Source organism: Aquarana catesbeiana, linkage group LG09 (genome assembly GCF_042186555.1).
Source record: "Aquarana catesbeiana isolate 2022-GZ linkage group LG09, ASM4218655v1, whole genome shotgun sequence".
Lineage (NCBI taxonomy): Eukaryota > Metazoa > Chordata > Amphibia > Anura > Ranidae > Aquarana > Aquarana catesbeiana.
The window spans coordinates 78586935-78600943 of record NC_133332.1 but is presented as its reverse complement, the minus strand read 5'-3'; the positions used below and the strand labels follow the sequence as shown (position 1 = coordinate 78600943).

General features: G+C 39.3%; 1 protein-coding gene across 1 annotated transcript; it reads right to left on the bottom strand.

The window, feature by feature from the left end:
• Nucleotides 1-296: 296 nt before the first annotated feature.
• On the bottom strand, nucleotides 297-1235 carry LOC141107196 (olfactory receptor 6C3-like). The gene has a single exon (XM_073597936.1). The coding sequence runs from the start codon at nucleotides 1233-1235 to the stop codon at nucleotides 297-299; it is 939 nt and encodes a 312-aa protein (XP_073454037.1).
• Nucleotides 1236-14009: the final 12774 nt, after the last annotated feature.

The window sequence follows — 14009 nt, the reverse complement described above, 5'->3', positions numbered from 1 at the left end:
ATGTTATGTAATTAAGTTTAGAAAAATATATTGTGTTTTGTTTTAAAACAAATAGCAAATTTAAAACAAATTGGGGTTGATTTGGTAAAGGCAAATAGGCTGCCCACTTAATAAGGGAATTTCCCATTAACTTGAATGTGGTAAAAATTAATATTGCAAAGAATACCCAATCACATGCTTGTACATGATTGGATGGTGTAATTCAACAGAGCATCACCTCACTCACTAAATTACGAAGAAAACTCCCTTGCACAGTGAATAGCCCATTTGCCTTTATTAAATCAACCCTGTTGTCTTCAAGGTATCAATCTGAATTTTCCTAAGCTTCGCGTAAGAGCTACTTTCACATCCTTATTTTTTAGGCTGTAGATGATTGGATTAAGCATTGGGACAGCAGCGGTGTTAAACAAAGCGAAAAGTTTTTTGGAGTCCAAAGTGCTATTTAAGTTTGGTGTCAGATACTGGCTTACAAGAGTTGTGTAGAGCAATATGACAACTGTGAGGTGAGATGAACATGTGTAGAAGGCCTTACGTCTGCCGTGATTGGAGTGTATCCTCATGATGGCAACAATAATAAAAATGTAAGAGATAAAAGTGAGAACAAATGGAGTAAAATTCAAGAGGAGCAAACCTTCTATAAAAAATAGCATTTCCAAAAATGAAGTGTCATTGCAGGAAATCTTCATCAAGGGGACAATGTCACAGAAGAAGTGGTTGATTTCCATTGTTGAATAACAAGAAAAACTATATAGAATCCCAAGAGGGGGAGCAACCTGTAAAAACCCAACCAACCAACAAGCAGATGCCAACAGAGCACATGTCTTAGCATTCATAACCATGTGATACCGTAGAGGTTTACAAATTGCTACATAGCGATCATAGCTCATGGCTGTTAATATCAAGAGTTCATGGCCTGTCAATGAACCAAACATGTACATTTGTGCCATGCAAGCAGGGTAAGAAACAGTTTTATCATGTGTAATAAAGCTAGTGAGAATCTTATGCAGAGTGATGGTGGAACATGAAATATCCACTACAGACAAGTTGCCCAGGAAATAGTACATTGGAGTCTGGAGATGTTGGTCCAGGCAGATAAGCAAAATAATGGTCATGTTGCCAGCAAGAGTGATGAGATAAATGAGCAGAACCAGAAAAAAGATAGTAAATTGAATCTCGGGAACATCTGAAATCCCTCTAATGATGAAATATTTGATTGCTGTCTGGTTTACATACATATTCACACAATTCTACTTCCTGAAATAGAATCCATGTATGCATATGATCAATTATTAGGTATATAATTTAAGAAATGTATCAGAACTGAAATGATAGGCGTCCTGCACCCGGGATGGAAGCGTTTGGATAAATGGGATCGGTAGTGTTCCCCTACCTTCCCGGTGTGAAGTTTGCCCTCATTCATAGGGCACCTTATTTTAAGGTATATATACTGGATACAATTTATATGTATATCCTGCTTTTTTGTACTTATATCAAGTTATCTGCTTATATGGTTTTTATTTCTATACATGGTTTTATAGGCAGCATGCTTGGCACCGATTCAATGTCCCACATGGCTATTTATTCCTAGGTGTCCCATGCATGTTTTCCACCCGGCCAGTGTTGTGCTCTGTGTGGTTGTTTGGGCTGTCGGGTTGTGTTGGGTTCCCTCCTACGTGCGGGAGCTGCGATGCGCCAGTGGGTCCTCCCCTCCTCCCCCTTTCACTTTGTGATCGGGAGGTTCGGGCGGACACCCCTCTGCGCATCGACGCCACGTCTCCTATGTCGTAGTATGACGTCAGTTCTGACGTCATTGCACCAACGTGTTTTGTGTTTGATCCCAGTGTTCCCATTGGGGGGTATTTTCTTGTTAAATATATTTATTGAGTTTTCACAAAAGAAAAAATAAAATGATACAGTACATGGATACATAGCATACATCAGAAGATCTTTGCAATATGATAAAAAAAATAATAATAAATTAATAAAATAAAATAATTTTAGAGTTATCTTACAACCACGTTTACTATACGCTAGTTGAAATAATAGATGTAACATTAGAGAGATAAATCAAGTTATTAGACTAAGTATCCATAATATTTTAGGAAACAATAAAAGAAAAGGATAAAGAAGAAAGATAAAGATGGAAAGAAGGAAAAAAAAAAAAGAGTTTCCCGGGACGGTGATCCAGCCCTCATTGGGTATACAAATATAATACATATTTTTGGGGGGGTATTTTCATGCCGGCTGCTGAGTAATTACTCAGTTCAGGTGCGGTCCCTCCCCCTTCAGCTTGCACCCACATGGCGTTGGCGGCATACATGTATACCCCACTCCTGTGTCCACGGCTAGTCTCCTCCTGGGGTTAATGCACACCAGTCTCCTGGAATACTGGTGGTGCTTGGGTGCGACTGTCTGGTGAGATTTTTTCTATTGGTGACCCTGTTTTCTCAGTTTTTTATTTATTTTTTAGTCAAACAATGTCCTTTTTACTTCATACTATTTCATTTTCACTCAATCCCTGCAACCTTATATTCATGCAATAACACTTATGATATAGACCCACTACTACCTTTTTGCACTATTTAGATTTATATTATTACCTCCTATGGAACTTACTGGGTTCATTATTAATTAATATCCTAAGCACTACTACTACAAATTATACATATACTCAATATTTTGTTCCCAGGTATGCTTGTTTCAACAACTATACTTCAGCTCCGTTTGATGAGATCTTCGCCACTTTTTTGCACTTCCCTTCTCTGCCCGATTGTCCCATCCATCTATATGCCGCCTCAGCTCCCGTGGAGAGGTTATGTTCCTAGCCCACCCTGCACCCACCGCCATGCACTGCACTCGCTGTCTGAGGTGGTGAGTGTGTCTGGTTCAATATTTATATACACTGGATGTTCATTCACCTTGTTACTCTCTCTACATCATCAGTATGGTTTATTTTACTTCTATACATATTCCATAGTAATTTTTGGACGCATCAGCTCCTGATGAGTGGAAATTCATCTATCCACCAAACGCGTTGAGCTTTACTGTGATGCCCCAGATACATCTTACACGCAACCATACTTACTGAATCACCATCTTATGTATTCAACCATATCATCTGTTCCTACTCAGTGAATGTATGTTTACCGTATGGGTACAATTGTCGGTATCTGGCATGTTGTCGCCTACAGTATTATGCTATACCACTAGAATCATGTGCTGTTATAACTGTACCTTTTTACTATGCCTATGCCATGTGTACGCTTTTTATATGTACATGAAATCCATACTTTTATTGTTTATATATCATTAAACATTCCATGGTGAAATTCAAACATGGTGTGATTTACATCCACTATCCAAACGCTTCATTTAAAGTCCCAATTTCCCTTTATTATTACCTACGGTAGCTAAAGCATATACATTTTATTCTTGCTTTAACTGCTTTAACTAACATCATATGCAGATTGAAGCTCATCCTTTTGATCTGCAGATGAACAAAGCAAGGCAACAATGTTACTTTGCCCCTATCTTGTGTCTGAACATTGTTTATATACACTGTGTCAAAAAATCTGCTTTGAGGGGCGTGTCTGGACAAGAGTGGAATGTTCTGAAAGAGCTCCTTTTCCCCTGTCTGTATTAGCGGCTCTGCAGTGGCTTCCGAGGCATCGGATCAACTTGTTAGCAGCAGCGCTTATACTTAGCATACCCTTGAGCATGCCGAAGCAACAGAATAAACGCTCCACTCCCCAGAAACTGACATCCTTCTTTGATTCACAGACTGCTCTGGTCCAGCAATATGGTGGTGATTCAGCAGGCACAGGGACATTGCACTCAGACTCTTCAGCGGAAGACACAAGCTCAGACTCCTCTACTGGCACAGCTATCTTCTGTACTTCACAACTTTCTCCGCCAATTACTTTCCGAATTACTGCCTGAAGCTAAGGACTGGGAGCTCATAATTGATAGAGCCCACCACCTGCCTAAATCAGCTTTCCTTCCTGAGCAATTCCCATGGGATGTTTTGGCAGGCATTAATTTTTTTTTATTTTAAAGAAAAAGCTATGCGAGCGGCTAAAATAATCCATCAATCTTGTCAAAATTTAAGGGTATATCTGATCTCTCTGCAGCAACAATGTTCAACCGGCAGCAATTTTCAACTATGATGAAAGCCCTCAGGAACCAGAAACCTAGTATACAGATGAGGTTATCCCAGCAAGTTAACTATCACTAGGCAGGGGGAATTGCATACAATCCATTCTCTGGAGGCAAGGCTGAAATTGGTTAAAAAAAAGAATATCCTCATGCCTAATTATGCCTCTAATATCATCTGTCCATGGTCACCATTTTTTATTTTTGGTTTTATAGTTGTTTTCTTGACTTTTTTTTTGCTTAAAAAGAATTACAGGCCTTAACACAAGGAGGGGAGGCCCCTCTAAGTGTAGTATGTAAGCCAATTTATTAAAAACACTTTGTACAAACAACTCACATTTTGAAGAATAAAAAACGGCATATAGTGCGGTTATGATCCAAAGAGGGAGTCCATCAGATCGATCACAGGTATCACTGCTGCCTGCCGTGCATGGGGCTTTGCTGAACACCGCTCGAGCCGGCCGCGGTGGAGATGTAGTTCAAAGCAAGGCCTGGAACGCTGGTGGAGGGCCGACGCGGAGCTGTGACGTCACTGGAGAGCGACACGTTTCCTGAGCGTACGGGCTACGATGTCACGGTAGCCGCGCTCCTTCATCAAGCTACAGATGGATCGTAGTGACGGCTTAAATGAGAGTTGGGGGAGGAAAAGAGGGAGGAGAAAGGGAGGAAGCGAAGTAGGATGGAAAGGGGAAAAGTAGTGACCGTATAAAAACACTATAAATCTAAAAAGGTGCATGTCTAAAAGTAGTCTCAATTAATAGCAGACTTGCAAGTGATATACATATATATATATGAAATGTACCTATATGAAAAAACAAATAAGGGAAGGATGGTATTAAAAAATTAAATTAAATATAAGGACATAATTAAAATAAAAAATAATAAATAAATAAATAATAATAAATAAATAAAGATGGATAAATTGGCCAATAAATGTTAAGCGCAGCATGGGGCCAACACATTCTAAGCATTAGATGATAATATTAAAATCTAATAATTAATTTAAAATTACTTAAAAAATGGATTAAAAAATTGAAAGAACCTCAGTATTACAGTCAGAGGTGTTGGTACATATATATATATATATATATATATATATATATATATATATATATATATATATATATATACACACACGCATAAATGTGTATCCATACATACACACATGCACATAAATACACCTCTGCTGTATACATGGGGGTCTTGGTGTGGGTGGGTTACTCTCACCTCGCCCCAAAGTCATCTACCACAGGGCTCCCAGTCTTAAAAACAAGATTGCACCTAGTAAGTTTAAACCCACTTCAACGCTATACAGCAGAGGTGTATTTATGTGCATGTGTGTATGTATGGATAAACATTTATGCATGTGTATATATATATATATATATATATATATATATATATATATATATATATATATATATATATGTACCAACACATATATGTACCAACACCTCTGACTGTAATACTGAGGTTCTTTCAATTTTTTAATCCATTTTTTAAGTAATTTTAAATTAATTATTAGATTTTAATATTATCATCTAATGCTTAGAATGTGTTGGCCCCATGCTGCGCTTAACATTTATTGGCCAATTTATCCATCTTTATTTATTTATTATTATTTATTTATTTATTATTTTTTATTTTAATTATGTCCTTATATTTAATTTAATTTTTTAATACCGTCCTTCCCTTATTTGTTTTTTCATATAGATACATTTCATATATATATATGTATATCACTTGCAAGTCTGCTATTAATTGAGACTACTTTTAGACATGCACCTTTTTAGATTTAATAGAGTGTTTTTATATGGTCACTACTTTTCCCTTTTCCATCCTACTCCGCTTCCTCCCTTTCTCCTCCCTCTTTTCCTCCCCCATCTCTCATTTAAGCCGTCACTATGATCCATCTGTAGCTTGATGAAGGAGCGCGGCTACCGTGACATCGTAGCTCGTACGCTCAGGAAACGCGTCGCTCTCCAGTGACGTCACAGCTCCGCGTCTGCCCTCCACCAGCGTTCCAGACCTCGCTTTGAACTACATCTCCACCGCGGCCGGCTCGAGCGGTGTTCAGCAAAGCCCCACGCACGGCAGACAGCAGTGATACCTGTGATCGATCTGATGGACTCCCTCTTTGGATCATAACCGCACTATATGCCGTTTTTTATTCTTCAAAATGTGAGTTGTTTGTACAAAGTGTTTTTAATAAATTGGCTTACATACTACACTTAGAGGCGCCTCCCCTCCTTGTGTTTTTTCCTGCAGATTTTGGAGCCTGGTTTCAGCTCTCCCTGGAAGGCAGCCCTCTGTGTGGACTCCCTAATATTAGTTCACCTCCTCATATAGACTTTTGTGGACTATATTAGTTATATTTATCTTTTTAGTTTGCCACTAACATAATGGTAATATAAGGCTTCCGTTTTTTTGCGCCTTTACTTGCTTGTAGGAATTACAGGCCTTCTCTATGGCTACTTTGTTTGTTCCCTCTGGAACCTATTGGGACTGGTATGGACTACTGTTCTTTTTGACTTTGATCTAAGGACATCATGCTGGAGTGTTTCATTATCCTCTGATTTCCTGACCAAGAAGTATGCAGCCATCTGTTTAGCCTTGTTTTTACAGCTATTATGCCTATCAACATATCTTTGCTTAACACCCAGGGTCTCAATAGCCCTTATAAGAGGTCAGCTCTTCAAAAGCAGCAAAAAGGGTCACTGGTTCAAGTTCTGACCACAACACCTGGAGTTTGCATGTTCTCTCTATGCCGCGGTGTTCAGCAAAGCGTGTGGGTTTCCTCCCACACTCTAAAGACATGCTGGTAAGTTAATTGGCTCCTGTCTAAATCGGCCCTAGTATATGTATGATTGTGTGTTAGGAACCTTAGGTTGTAAGCTCCCTGAGGGTAGGGACTGATGTGACTGTACAACGTATATGTAAAGTGCTGTGTAAATTGATGGCACTATGTAAGTACCTAAAATAATAATAAGAGACTAATTTTCTTAAACAAGCTCCAATCTGATTGCATCTCACTTCCTGCATGTTTTTTCAGCCTTGTTAACCAAGAAGAAAGTAGGTTTCTTATTGCCAGACATGGAACTATCTCTTTTCAACTTATATCGACTGTTGAGGAAGGAAATTAATGGTGGATATTTGATTTTGACATGAAAACTTAAAGCAGCTGCTGACTTTTAATACATGGACACTTACCTGTCCAGGGAGCCCGCAATGTCGGCAGCTGAAGCCGATCTGTCCGTTGGCTCTCAGCTGCTGCCGCCGCCGCCATCCTAGATAAGGGAAGCAGGAAGTGAAGCCGTGCGGCATCACTTCCTCTTTCCCTACTGCGCATGCGCGAGTCGCGCTGCACGTCCTCTCTGGTCCCTGCTGTCTTCTGTCTCCCAGAAGACAGCGGGGGAGGACAGAGTAGGCGCCGGAGGTAGCATAGGTCACCGCGAATGCAGCAGTGATTCATGCCAGGAAGTGGGAGCAAATACCTGTATTAGACAGGTATCTGCTCCCTCCTCCCCCCTGAAAGGTGCCAAATGCGACACCGGGGGGGGGGGATTCCAAAAAGTGGAAGTTCCATTTTTGGGTGGAACTCCACTTTAACAATAGGTTATTTACTTTGGTCAATTTGTATGCACCAAATGTCGGACAGATCAGATTTCTTACCAAACTGCTCAAAGTGATTGGGAAATACCAACAAGGAACATTGCTTATAGGAGGGGATTGTAATTCAGTGGGACATCCCTTCATAAATACTACCACTCCTAAAGAACACATTCTAAAGATCGTAATCCCTTTTTTCATGCAAATGATCTGTTCGACATTTGGAGCTGTCTACATGGGGCAGACTTGACTATTCACATTTCTCAATTTCCCATGGCTTGAATAGATATGTTTATTGCAGATAAATGGACTTTACAACATATTTCTTCATCCAAAATGTACTTAATAACATGGTCTGACCATGCACGTGTGTTGATCGTGGTGTTATCATCACCTCCTCTATAAAAACTTAATACTTCTCTTTTGACTAATCCAGACTACTGCCTACAAATCTCGGATGTGCAAGATCTCTTCTTCTCCACCAACGATTCTGACTCCATGAATGGATACCTGATATGGCTAGCTTATAGGGGTTTCATATGGGGCATTTCTATTAAAATTGGTGCTTATGCCAAAAAACTTCACTCACAAACATTTAATAGGTTAACCGCTTCGATTAAGGACCCAGAGGATGGTAACAAACAACATCCTTCCCCTCAACTTACATCTGACCTTTGCAAGGCACATCATGCCATATGAGTTCACTTATTATATCAATACGAGCACCAAATTAAAGTTCTTAAATCTTATTCTTATGTTCTCCATAATAAAACTGGAGCTTTTATGGCCAGACTCATTAAAGCCCGCCATAGAGCAACTAAAATCTCCCATCTTATAGCTTCCACTACTCAAAACAAAAAAGCTAACACCAAATATATTGCAGAATCTTTTAGGAAATATTATACTGCCTTTTATGATTTCAAAGCTGATCCTAATAATCCACAACCTAGCAGTGCTTGAATAATAGTTTCCTCTCCTCCTTGCACATGCCAGCATTATCCTCCCAACAGCTAAACTTCCTTTCCCTACCCTGCCCCACCTCTGACATCCTGAAGACCATAGACAACCTCCCTCTTTCTAAATCCCCAGGTATAGATGGTATCCCTAATGAATATTATAAATACTTTAAGCATACGCTTGTCCCTCATTTAGTGAAAGTGTACAATACTGTGGACAATTTACCACCATGCTAAAGCCGGAGAGAGACCCGACCTTCCCTAGCAATTATCGGTCAATTTCCCCCTGAACTTGGATGTTAAAATTTATGCCAAAGCGATTGCTCAGCACCTGCTTGATATTATACCATCCATAATTCACCCAGCTCAAGTGGGTTTCATTAAAGAAAGCCAGAACCTGGACTACACTAGGCCTATGTTAAAGATCCTTAGATATATTGATGAGTTTCATAAAATCCCTACACTATTTCTAGCACGAGATACAAAAAAAGCTTTTGATCAAGTGCACTGGGAGTTTCTTGAAGCCTCCTTGCATAAATTTGGTTTTGTTGGCTCGATCTTGCCTGCCATTATGGCTTTGTATTCCACCCCAACAGCAAATGTTTAAACCTTAGGGATGCTCTCTCAATAATTTTTTATTAGGAATGGGATGCAACAGGACTGCCAATCATTTTTGTGCTAATGATGCAATCCCTAGCACACTCAAGCAGAACTGCTCCACAGGTAACTGGGGTTCAAATAAATCAAACAAAATTGGCCTATTTGCAGACAACATGATCCTTGTCTAAACGAACCCACTCACTTCCCATCCACCTATTCGGGACATACTCACATCCTTCAGAGTAGTTTCCTACTATAAAATAAATGTGGCCAAATCTCAAATCCTAGGCATTTACGTCCCCTGCACCCTTAAATAAACTATAATCTCAACATACTTGTATTTATAGGCTACTACCTCAATATGGATAAGGTTCCTAAAGCCTCACGAACAGTGACTTTGCATATTCTTTTGGCAGCTAAACTTAAAATTGTGAGAAAGTGGAATACGAACATGTCTCCATCCTTTAATGAGGTTGTCCAAGATCTCAACCTATTCTGTGCATATGAAAATATTTTTGCTCTAAAAAATCTTTCTCTACCTAGGTTTCTTGTTAAATGGGATCTCTGGTTAAAATATCCTTACTTGCACTATTATTACCTTTTAAATACTCTTTTCTGCACTCTCAGGTTATTATTGTTGCGTTGCATAACTCCTCCTATTCCCTTTCTCCTTCGTATGAGATTTTCTCAAGTGATATGACCCATGTTTATTTAGTTTGATTTACGCATTACAAACTGCCTAATTAGATGTTAGTTGGGGATAATGTATCTATGTTCATATCTATACCTTGTCAGGCCTGTACATTCGATTGCATAATATCTAGACAGTGTTTCTTGTCTGTCCTTATTTTTATTCTCTCTTTTGTAATGTGTGTTCCTTCTGATGCTCTGTAACACTCAATCTTTAAGAATGACGAATTGAAATTAAAAAATCTGTTTTGTGACAGCAATTGCTGTAATACTGTTTGTTACACATCAATTTAAAAATGACAGATGGAAATTGCCTGCATTTGTCAGGGAGCTGCAGTGGAGCAGAAGAACGGAGCATATTACACATGCCCTATGTACTTCATTGAAGTTTTTTGGGTGTGTGTGAAATGCCCAATGTCCAAAGCCGGATAAACAGCTATCTCCATGAAATATACCATGATTAGATGCAAACAGTGCTTTACATAAAAATAAAAAAATAAATGTGGAGTAGAGGGTTTTACATAAGCATACATAGGATAGCTCTTTTCTATAGGGAAACACAACATTTTCACTTACTTTTTCATATGGTTTTAATGGTCCATTCTCAGATGGGACTTGAAAGAAAAATGTAAACTCATCTGATCTTTCATATAATTGTTAAGTTCTATATGTGATCCAATTTCTGAATGCAGGTATATATAATCTGGCTTGTTATCTTAATTAATCCCATTGGAACACTTAAGAGCCACCTAGGGCAGTAATGCTAATTGCGCCTCATTTTCACATTATATGTATATACATGTTTATTACTCCATTATGCTTATGACAGATGAGTACTATTAAAACAGATGTAGGTTCAGAGATATTTCATCATGTATGCTATGTAATGTGTACATGTGAAACCTAAAGTTATTCAGTTACCTTAAAAGTTCACTATATACTTCCTAAAATAGTCACATCTCTCTTTCTCTCCTGAAGGCTGGCACCAGAATTGTTCAACCATTGTCTAGGTATAATCTGGAAAAAATGAAATGTTCAGGTCCACTTGGGCAAAATGATGGGAGAATCAATCACTTACTGACCACAGTCTTATATCTGTGCCTGCCCTTCAGTGCTAATGACAAATTATCTAACATAGATTATAGATAGCTGGCCTTGTACTTTAGACTGAAAATTTCCATACCTTTTTAGTTATTATATACTAGGTTTTGTGTACAATGACTTACAAACGACTTTACAGTTTTCACTTGCTAAAATGAGAAAAGAGGAAGCATGAATTAAAATCTTTTAAGTGTAAATAACCATTTATAATCTTGAGCTTAGGTAGCAAAACATCTCTTCCCTTCAAAGTAAAGCTTTGAAAAGTAGAATATCGATAAGCAGCCACATTTTCTAGTAAAACTACTAGACTGCAAGGGGTCTTGATAACAGGCCTCAATTTGTTTGACATTCACAGAACCAGAGAACTGCATGTCAGATGAGAAGAAGCTTGTCTGATGCTATAATAGTTCATTCCCACCTTCAAAGTAATTCCATTAAATGCAAAACTAGATTTTAGTGCTGCAGAACATTATAAAGTTGTATTTTCCTTTATTTACCGTATTTATCGGCGTATAACACGCACCCCAAGTTTAGGAGGGAATTTTTAGGAAAGAAAACTTTTAGGAGGGAAGTTGAAGGGAAAAAAACTTACATTTAAATGCCCATCATTGCAGCCTTCTCAGTGCAGCCTTGCCCCAGTGCAGCCATGTCAGTGCAGCCTTGTCAGTGCAGCCTTGTCAGTGCAGCCTTCCCCAGTGCAGCCTTGTCAGTGCAGCCTTCCCCAGTGCAGCCTTGTCAGTGCAGCCTTCCCCAGTGGAGCCTTGTTAGTGCAGCCTTCCCCAGTGCAGCCTTGTCAGTGCAGCCTTCCCCAGTGCAGCCTTGTTAGTGCAGCCTTCCCCAGTGCAGCCTTGTTAGTGCAGCCTTCCCCAGTGCAGCCTTGTCAGTGCAGCCTTCCCCAGTGCAGCCTTGCATCCTGTGATCCCCTGCCATACTGGGCTTCAAAATCGCCAACTGCGATTTGAAAATGGCGCCGCGGCACCGAAATACACAGAGCCGGTCCTCGGCTCTTCTCGGCGGCTCTCGTTCACTTTCGGCTCCACTCATAGTCCCGCCCAGAATGGGCGTGACTGTGAGCGGAGCTATCCGAACCTAGCCGAGTACACTTGGCTAGGTTCGGGCGGCGATCAAGTGAAGCCGAAAGTGGCCGAGAAGAGCCGAGGATCGGCTCTGTGTATTTCGGCGCCGGCGGCGCCATCTTCAAATCGCGGTCGGCAATTTTTTAGATATGGCAGCTCAGGATCGCAGGGGATCGGCGTATAACACGCACCCGTGATTTTCCCCTGATTTTAAGGGGAAAAAAGTTCGTGTTATACGCCGATAAATACGGTACTTTTTTCTTTTGATTCTGCCACCACATAATCTCGGTAGTAAAAAATCAATGATTTCAGATTCTTGCTTTAAAAGAGACCCTGTCAGCAATTTAAAAAAATGCAAATTTGATAGGAAATTTTGCCTGCAGGAAGTCAATTTCCTACCAAAGCCAGCTTCTCATCCCTTCATCCTTGTCAAAGCCTCCGCCATCTTTCCCCTTTTCTGGCCACATTTTAAACCATGACTCAAAAAACTAGAAAAGCAGATGCAAATGTATGCCAAACTTTAATCCAAACCTTTACTAACATGAATGTAAGTATGTGTAGGTGTGAAAAGTGTAGCGCTAATATACCAAAAACAAATATAACTAGTAGAAGAATACCCTCTTATGTAAAAAGGGGGGGTACATATAAAGTGTATAAAGGAATACCTTAGTGAAAAAAGTGACTTATACCAAGATAAACCATGCTACATAAACAACATGATATGTGCAAAAATAAAAAACTGATTGGATCAGTGAATGTTAACCAAGTGCACGAATATAATCATACCACGGCAAATATTACATATGAAGACTAAAGTTGGCACATATATTAAAAATAAATGCATAAAATTGATAAGTCCAAGAGTGCTAAACATGTGTTCACACGGCGTAGTTATTCCAAAGGACTGTAATCTCAAATGAACCACCACCAGTAAACAAGAGGAGGCTTACCAGATGTGGAAGAATGTAAGTATAAATGTCACCAGATCAGAGCCAAATGAAAGCAGTACATCGCAGTGTGGAGCCTGCAGTGCCCCCAAAGATTTATCTCTTCTTGACACAGCAGAGTGGAGAACAGTCGTTCACGTGACTGGGCTTACCTTCTAGTGCTTTTTCCTGTTTTATTCTTCATCAGGTTTGGACCTCAAATCTAGCAGAGCAAAATACACATTTGCAAAGCACATCATCGTGCAGCTTTAAACAGTGCTTTAAATAGAATCCTCCTTGGCTTCTAAATACAGTATGCAATTTCAAAAGGACAATTAGCAAGACAATGTATTTAAAAAAGTTATTTAAACTGAAAATATAAACAAAAATGTACCACTTAACTTATAAGGAGTATATTCAAATAGATGAGAACACCACAGGTTGAATGCGTCTAGTAAGAATGTATTTATCACAAGTAGCCAAAAAGCCAACATGTTTTTGGGGCTCAATAATCCCCTTTTAGCAGGGCTTCAGAGGCGGCTCTAGACTTTGTGAGGCCTTAGGCAAAACTTAGACATGAGGCCCCACTGTATTAAGAGGGTACAGTATAGGGGAGTGGACAGTACAGGGGGTGGGTAAGTGGGCATAATAAAGATATATTTTCCTCAAGCAGAAAGAAAGAAAGAAAGAAAGAAAGAAAGAAAGAAAGAAAGAAAGAAAGAAAGAAAGAGAGCGGGGTGGGGAAAGAAAGAAAGAAAGAAAGAAAGAAAGAAAGAAAGAAAGAAAGAAAGAAAGAAAGAAAGAAAGAAAGAAAGAAAGAGAGGGAAAGAAAGAAAGAAAGGAAGAAAGAAAGAAAGAAAGGAAGGAAGGAAGAAAGAAAGAAAGAAAGAAAGAAAGAA